The sequence below is a fragment of the Anarhichas minor genome, unplaced genomic scaffold (assembly GCF_050575085.1).
Source record: "Anarhichas minor isolate MPS153535 unplaced genomic scaffold, ASM5057508v1 ptg000138l, whole genome shotgun sequence".
In the NCBI taxonomy this organism is placed as follows: Eukaryota; Metazoa; Chordata; class Actinopteri; order Perciformes; family Anarhichadidae; genus Anarhichas; species Anarhichas minor.
This window is the reverse complement of record NW_027466584.1, coordinates 82,640-91,204: the sequence shown is the minus strand read 5'-3', so window position 1 is coordinate 91,204 and position 8,565 is coordinate 82,640. Positions and strand designations below refer to the sequence as shown.

The 8,565-nt window shown below is 39.7% G+C and overlaps 2 protein-coding genes across 2 annotated transcripts; one reads left to right on the top strand and one right to left on the bottom strand.

Annotated features, from left to right (window-relative positions):
- Window positions 1-19: 19 nt before the first annotated feature.
- pdcl3 (phosducin-like 3) lies at window positions 20-3,129 on the top strand. Its single transcript, XM_076085099.1, has 6 exons — window positions 20-175; window positions 838-955; window positions 1,147-1,237; window positions 1,344-1,487; window positions 2,256-2,464; window positions 2,676-3,129. The coding sequence occupies exons 1-6, from the start codon at window positions 170-172 to the stop codon at window positions 2,822-2,824; spliced, it is 717 nt and encodes a 238-aa protein (XP_075941214.1). The 5' UTR covers window positions 20-169; the 3' UTR covers window positions 2,825-3,129.
- Window positions 2,681-8,103, bottom strand: nms (neuromedin S). The gene is made up of 7 exons (XM_076085100.1): window positions 8,031-8,103; window positions 6,775-6,821; window positions 6,265-6,321; window positions 5,555-5,581; window positions 5,420-5,473; window positions 4,601-4,675; window positions 2,681-3,423 (listed from the first exon to the last, which is right to left on the bottom strand). Exons 1-7 carry the CDS (start codon window positions 8,101-8,103, stop codon window positions 3,391-3,393), a joined length of 366 nt encoding a protein of 121 aa, XP_075941215.1. The 3' UTR covers window positions 2,681-3,390.
- Between the last annotated feature and the right edge of the window lie 462 nt (window positions 8,104-8,565).

Genomic DNA, 8,565 nt, shown 5'->3' with positions numbered 1-8,565 from the left:
ATACTTAGTTAAATTGCTGTTTTGAAAACCTGGACGGGTTTTGTGCTTATTTGTAACAGTCATAACTTATTTATTTCCTGCCGGAATCGGTCCGTATGCGGTCCTTTCCGGTTCCGGTTCTAGGAGGAGAGCAGCGGTGTGATTCCTGAGGAAGCTTCTTTCTGTCAAAATGCAGGTTAGTTTAACTCTACAAGACTTTTAAACTGTGTCTGTTTGACGCTGTTCAACGATACGATTTAACGTCTGTTGATGTTGGTGTTGATAGTTGAGATAATTTAAGAGCAGAGCTTATAAACCTAAGCTAGCAGTGTAGCTGGGCGTGTTTAAATGGTATCTTGACTGTTAGCTAGCTAGCAAAGAGCTTCATTTAACCCAAAACAATCCTGTCAGAGAGACGTAAAGAGAAACATGTTGACGTGAAATTATTTTAGTACTGAAACGATTTGCGATGACAATAATAAAATGAATAATAATATAAATTATAATTTATAGTAAAATAAAATATAAATAAATAAAAGTTTTTTGTCTCCCCAGCTGTACAATAGTCGGTTACAACAGTAGTTGGTATAGCTAAGCTGTTATCTGTCTACAGTATTTTAAAAATCTAGTTAAAGATAAATAAAAAATGCATTCTGGTCTTTGTCTATTGCTTTAAACTGAAACTTGCTTATTCATGCCACCCGTTCAGCAGGTTAGGGTTTCACATCTTCAAAAACTAGCAGATTGTAGTTTTAAAAATCTTTCACTCTTTTTACAAAACCAGAAATAAATGCCACACCAGAGCTGAAAGAAACCCAGAGAAACACTATTTGTATTTATGCTTTGTTTTCCCTCCAGGACCCAAACGAAGACACCGAGTGGAACGACATCCTGAGGAAGAAAGGCATTCTTCCTCCCAAAGAGGTGTCTAAAGATGACGAAGAGGAGGAGCTGGCCCTCCAGCAGCAGTCTGTCGGTAAGACAGAACATATATCATGTTCTTCATGTTCCCACCTCACAAAACATGGCGTCTTCTTTACAGATGTACAAATGAAAATCACGGACATTATATCAAATATGAGTGATGGTTTAATTTGAGCCCATTAATCTGATCCCTGAGGGTCAGATTAATTACATGTAGTGACTGTCTGCTGCTCCTCTGAACAGTTCAAACGTACGAGGACATGACGCTGGAAGAACTGGAGGAGAATGAAGATGAGTTTGGTGAAGACGATGAAGCTGCCATTGAGCTGTACAAGTAAGTGTGAAGGCTCTCCTAATGATGTAGTTTTGCCTTAAAGACTGGCACAAGTCTGAATCCACCTTTAAACCACCTTTCACATCACTCATGTGTCTCCTTGCAGACAGAAGCGTCTCGCCGAGTGGAAGGCGACTCAGTTGAAGAACATTTTCGGGGAGATGTGTGAGATCTCCGGGCAGGACTACATCAAGGAGGTGAACAAGGCCGGAGAGGGCATCTGGGTGGTGCTGCACCTCTACATACCCGGGTAGGTCGTCCAACAGAGGAGAGGACTCGAACAATCATGTGGAACAAAAACATCTGGTGTCTAAAAGGACAGAAAGCTCACGATTCTGACTGTGGTGACTTGACCCTTTAAACCATTTCATCTCTGTTAGGATCACGTGCATCTTCTCTGGCTTCAATAGAAAAACCCTCTGAGATTATAAAGTCACAAAGTTGCGAGAAAATAACTTGTGTGTTCGCTTCACTTCCAGTTTGGATCACTCAGACGCCACCGTTACACGCTGCGGTAGCGTGAGCCGCCTATTCCAAATATATATTAAATTGTATAAGTATTTATTCATATTCATTGCAGAACACAGAAATAATATAAATATATAAAATATACGTAACGTTCAGGACCTTTCCCTCGCCCAGAGGCCGTCCTTACTCTAGTTCAGGTGGCTACATCTAAACATCTATTACCCCGCTACTACCTAGGTTATACTTATTATAATTAATATGGCCATCGTAGTTCAACCCAAAGTACCTTCTGGTAGGATATGAGTTCATACATGAGGAGCAGAAAACCCTTCAGCAGTTTAAATACTGCTTTAAAAAGATAAGTTTATTAATTAGCTAAATGATGTTCAGACAAAATGAGCGATATTAAGCCTGAGTGAGTCAAAACACAGAGAATAATGAGTTGCTGTCAGCCCATCAGTCTCCTCACTATGATCTTCATGACCTGTACCGTCTCTTTCCACTAAAAGACCTGTCTGATGTCTCATCTCCGCCCGTCTCCCTTTCCCAGCATCCCTCTGTGCACGCTCATCAACCAGCACCTGAGCAACTTGGCCAGGAAGTTCCCCCAGACCAAGTTCCTCAAGTCCATCTCCACCACCTGCATCCCCAACTACCCCGACCGCAACCTGCCCACCATCTTCGTCTACCTGGAGGGAGAGATGAAGGCCCAGTTCATCGGGCCGCTGGTCTTCGGGGGCATGAACCTCAAAGTGGACGGTAGGAGTTTGAACACACACTAAAGTCTTGTATTGTATATAATATATTTAATTGTATGTTTGTGTGTTGTTTTTGGTTTTCAGTTTAGTCTCCTTTCATTTGTTAAATCCCATCTGTAATCTTTGAGTTGTTGATGTTTTAGTGAGATGTTTTAAACAAACTCTCCCGTCCTGCACACGTCTTCACATTGTTGGTTCTGGTTCCCGTGCAGAGCTGGAGTGGAGGTTATCAGAGTCCGGAGCCGTGAAGACGGAGCTGGAGGAAAACCCCAAGAAGCAGATCGAAGACAAGCTGATGTCGTCGATCAGATGTTCGCTTCCTACGGGAAAGGATGGCGACTCTGAGGACGAGGACTATTAGAGACTGAGAGGACCCTTCAGAGGGGACAGCGTCTCCTTATTATCAGTGTCTACATTTCATATTTGAACCATGTGGCTCGTGTGCAGAGCTCCATCCTGCTCGAGGACATCTGGACGGGAAAGCAGCACAACAACCGTTCATATTTAAATAAACGTCCGACGGCTTCAGCTTCACCCGAAATCCTTACAAAAAGCATCAAAAGACAAATTGTAACTTTTTTTATTACGTTTCATGATATTTATGTCACAAAAGTGTACATTTGAATCTGTTGAATTAAATGTGAGTTCACCTCTTTGCCACAATAATCCGTCCCAGTTTTTCTTTTGGTGAGCTGGACGTCCTTAAGAGAATATTCTGAGTGTTTGGTGACTTTGGGTCCACATTGACTCACATTGACTCACACTGATTTGACATTTGGAAGCATGCCATGATGTTGCTGCTCTTTGTTTTTCCATCTGTACATACATTTATTTTCTGGTAGCAGAAGTCATGTTGCCCGGAGGCTTCCTGCCGTCCTCTCCTTCTCCTTCAGCCTGATTTCCTTTCTTGTTGTAGATATTTCTCTTCTACAGCAATCCCTCCGGCAGACCTCGGATCCTCTGTTTCATTAGGAAGAGAGAAGAGAAGTCAAGAGGCAGTAAATCCAACCCTGAGCACTGATGCGATTTCTAAAGATCTTCTGGTAAATGTTGACTCGCTGCAGACGGAAGAGAGATGCTGAACGTTATTTCTTTCTGTTTCTCTTCACTAACGTTCAGAAGCTGTTGATGAATTCTCAGCCTGAGGAACCATGGAGGTCATAAATATTATCTATCAAGAAGATTCAAGTTTACGTTTGTTTGTTCAGACTTTTCTCTAATCTTTGATGAGATGAAATGATCGATATTCATCCCAGAGGACACGATGGTGCCAGTTTGATCAACAGAAGAATATAAACAATGGAGGGTATGATGAGTAACACTGACACCACAGCAAGATGGAATAAGCAATAAGATTAAAATAGATATAGGAACGAACAATTCAACTAAAAGAGTACATTATGACATATTAATAAGTAAAAACAAAGTGTACAGAAGTACTTACTGAGCTGGAGCAGGTGCCTAATAGAGACTAAAATAGAGAACTAATATTGTGTATGATACTGAGAGAATATTGGCCCTGATATTAAAGTTATATTATGAATATGTTTGTTCTCAGTGTTCAATGTTTTGGCTGTTCTTCCTGCAGAAGTGGGAGGAGTTACAGTTGACTTTGTTCTACAGTTCTTCTCTTGTAAGAGAGGTTTGGTGTTCTATGAAACTATTTGAGTTTTTTGCTAATTATTATAACTTTTACCAAATTGCACTGAAGTTGGTTATTGTGCTTTCCATCATAATAGTTTTTATTTAGTGTCCTGGTTAAAGATCTGATCTTTACAGTTTTATTCATCTTTTAAGGAGAATATTAATTAGAAATATACATATTGTTAAAGCATTCACAGACGGTGACATCATATTTACTGTCCTCTGTGTCGCCTTAGAGGCAAAGCAACAAAGTTTTCTAAAATAGCACTTGTTGCACCAAAAGTTGAAGACATATTTATCAACTCTCTTCTTCTCTGGTGATCGTTTGAGCAGCTGGACAGAAAGAGGACACGGTTTATATGATGCAGGCCATAAAGGAAGCATCCTGTGGAGGAGTGTGTATTTACATTATTACTGCTGTTACCCAGAATCCTTCGGTCTTCATGCAGCTGGAAGTGAAAAGAACAGTTTATGTGTCTTCGTGATTTCTTACCAAAAGTAACACCTTCTTGTTTCTCCTCTGGGACAGTTTGGGGGAAAGTCGCATCAAGGGATGAACCGAGTGAGACTGGAGGACAAAGGAGAGGAAACACTGTTAGATATCTAGTTGGTATCACACGTATACTGTATCTATATATACATATCTATATATCTATAGATATGTATTCACTACATGCTACATTATTACTATTGTTATGGCTCTTATATTTATCATGTGCCTTGTTTTCTGAGGTCTTCTAAAGGTTCTAATTTGTTAAAAATAAAATAAAAAGTAAATAAAAAAAGATGGTATCAGACAAAAACCTCCATAAATCTATATTAAAGCTGCGTTCAGGCCGACACATAAAGCTCAGTGTCAGTAGTTATGAATCTTGTAACAATTTATAGAAATGTAAACAGCTATCGGCTCACATTTGGAACCTTGTTTGAATTTTTTCCTAAATCTAAATTTTGGTTAATAACTCATGTGAAGCAGCTGTAATAAGGAACATATGGTGCATTTTAAACCTTTTAAACGGGTTCATTAAAGTGTCAACTGGAACCAACAGCTGACTGTCAACAACATGTCAACATTACAAACATTACAAACTGATCTGCTTTAGGTTCGTTTTTCCATTTTCAGAGACTCGATCTCTTCGTGGTTCACGTCAGCATCTAAAGAATCGTTTGTGTAAAGCAGCTGGTGAGCTTCCTGCAGACGTCTCCGTGTTCTCTTCACACCTCTGCTGCTGTTTACAACAACAGGGGACGCAAACACTCATTTAAAGAAGGAGACGCAATGAAAGACAGACCTCAGCAGGGGTTCGCTCACCTGATGCTGCACAGCTCCCACAGAGTTGCGTGCTTTAGAATAATGAAACAGGAACTGAAAGACAAGAGAAGCTCAGCAGGTCAGTGAGCTGAAGATAATATCAGAAATAAGCAGAACTGAGGGTTGAAAACTTACTCTTTTGAAAACATTCTGGACTTGCTCCTGCAGGGAAACACAAGTTCAGATCAATAACTGTTTCTATACTCTGCATATTAGACACATATATTCTGCACTTGGCACTCTCACTGCACAACTGTTGTCTGTAACATTCATTGTTGTTGCATAAAGTATAGAAACTCTGTCAAATCTGATTTTAATGCAATGCAACAACCAACACATCTTTATTTTAAGAAGCATATAAGAAGTCTGTGACTGATGACACTTTGTCACAAACAGCTTGATTCCTTTCTGAGGTCATCCTGCAGTTCATGGTGTTGTGTTCCTTTGTAAAACTGTCTCATGTTTATCACTTTAATAACCATGTACGCTGGATTCTTCCCTCTCTCCTCTCGCCTAGTTTCTGTTTTATTTCGTTCTGCTCTCAGGTTCTGATTAACAGAATCAAGTTTCCTAACGAACCCCCGTCTCTAAAACATGTAGAATTGGTTCTTTATAACCAAACGTATGAAGAGCCCTTCATCTGCCTTACAACTGATTAAAGGTGATAAAACAGCATCTCCATCTCAACATGGCGACTAACGGCGCTGACAAACTGTTAGCAGCGAGGCTGATGGGAAATGTGCTACAGGTGAGCAGTCATGTCCACTGTGTTTACAGTTAATATCTCAAGATACTGCAGTTCAAATGTTAACATCTGCACAGTATATGATATTATCTTCACCTACCTCGTTCTGGTCTCGCCATAAAACATCACTCATATCTTCACTTTGGACACCTCGCACCTGCAGACAAACAAAGAACACACTTATTTATTAATTATTAATAACACAACAACACAACATCCAGGTAAATATATATATATATATATATATATATATATATATATATATAAACTCTCTGGTCATATATACATATATGACCAGAGAGTTCTGGTTATCGACTGAGTTAAGAAGAAATAATTTAAGGAAGAAATATTACTATTAATATCTGACGGAGCGACAAACAAAAGCTGCTGTTGATTCATGATTAAAGTGAATTTACAACCTTTTTACAATCTTTTTAATTAACATTTCTTTCTTCACTCTCATCATTAATCAAACATCACACGTGAAAATGGAAACAAAGAATTGAGACTTAAAGACAAAAAGAACATGCATAAAGTGGTCAGAAATAATAAGTGTTCCCGTGATAGTTTGAATGTGGATGAATGTAAAATAATAAAGATCATTTCTGACCTTTCTAAACTCCATCTCGTCTCCCCACTGGTCCAAAGGAGCGGCGTCTGAGTGAAGAGCACACGTGAGGACTTCCAGCATCAATACAAACGTGGAATCATCACGATAATAAACACAAGACTCTAGTTTGTGGTCCACATGGTTACTTTAGTGCTTTAAATGCAAAGTAGATCTTATAGGAAGTTAACAGCAGCTGTGGTTTAAGCTGCCGCCTCGACGCACTGATGCTGACGTGTACTCAGGAGGTGTTCAGTACATCCTGACATCACTGGCTGTGGGTGTGGTCAGTGTATCAGAGCACACGGAATACGTTTACATGCACACTAATATTCCACTTTTATCAAAATATTGTGAATTACACAGGGGTCATGTTAAGAGCATATATCTGTTTGTATATTGTGAATGAGTTCTTATTGTAAATGGATGATGTTCAGAGTAAAACCTGTGTGATATGTTGATACTGTTCAGGTTCTGGATCATTCTTTGGACATTTATACAGCTTATTCACTATATATATATATATATATATATATATATATATATATATATATATATATATATATATATAAGCTCGAGTAGAGATGATGTCAGAAGAACAGAAGGAGAAACATCATGAAGGACTTGGATATCATCAGGTTTCTGGTTATGAACAAATATCACAGTGTAGTATGCACAGCTGCATGTAAACAGGAATATTAGTAGAATATTCATTTTCATTATCCATTGAAACAGAATAGTAGGAATATTGCATTTTTTCGGAATATGGATAGAGAAATTGTAATATTTTGTGCATGTAAATGTAACCATTTACTCAAGTTATGTACGTCTGAGATACTTTATACTTTAACTCCACTTCATTTCAGATAGAAATACTGTTCTTTATTAGCTGTGTGTGTGTGTGTGTGTGTGTGTGTGAGTGAGTGAGTGAGTGTGTGTGTGTGTGTGTGTGTGTGTGTGAGTGAGTGTGTGCGTGTGAGTGTGTGTGTGTGTGTGTGAGTATGTGCTTGTGAGTGTGTGTGTGAGTGATGGCAGATGTTTTCGTGTTGTTTTTCAGTGTTCAAGTGTGTAGATTCAGATTTCACATATGATCACATTAAAAACACAATCCCAGGATTCTAGATGTGTTTTAAGATTGAATCCAAGACAGAAGCAAGAAAAGAGAATCCACATCATTTACAGCTTATTTGTTTTTTTGCATTAATAATTACCCATAAACAACTTAAGACCAGTTAATGAAGTTAAATGTGATCACTCACCTGTTGTGCTCCAAGATCCAAGAAACCAGAATAAACATAGAAGAAAAAGTTGTCGCTCACTGGGCAGAGACATGGCTCGTGTGCTTCCTCTCTCCTCTTCCTCTCTTAATTAGCGCGCTTCTTTTGGAGAGGCTGCTGTGCCTTGTGGTGCGCACCGGTCTGCTTCGGTTCGGTTCGGCTCCCGTCGTTGATCTCCGTCACTCAAATCAGCTGTGTGGGTTCTGAACAATGTGCCCTCTGCCTGCAGCAGTTTAACCCTTATAAAAAGCGCACAACCCTTTTTGCGGGCTGACAGGAATCCTGTGGCACGCAGTTGGTGACCAATCACACCGACCCGGTCATCACGCCCGCTTGCGTAAATCCAACGCACCCCCACAGGCCTCACTCTCTCCCACACACACACACACGCACGCACACGTTTCTGGGAATAACGCAGCACTGCGTGTGGTGGGCTGAGTGCTGATGTCAGACAGTTAATATGGATCCTATGACTGGACCCTGATGACCAAGCAGCCGGTATAGACTCTTTAACATT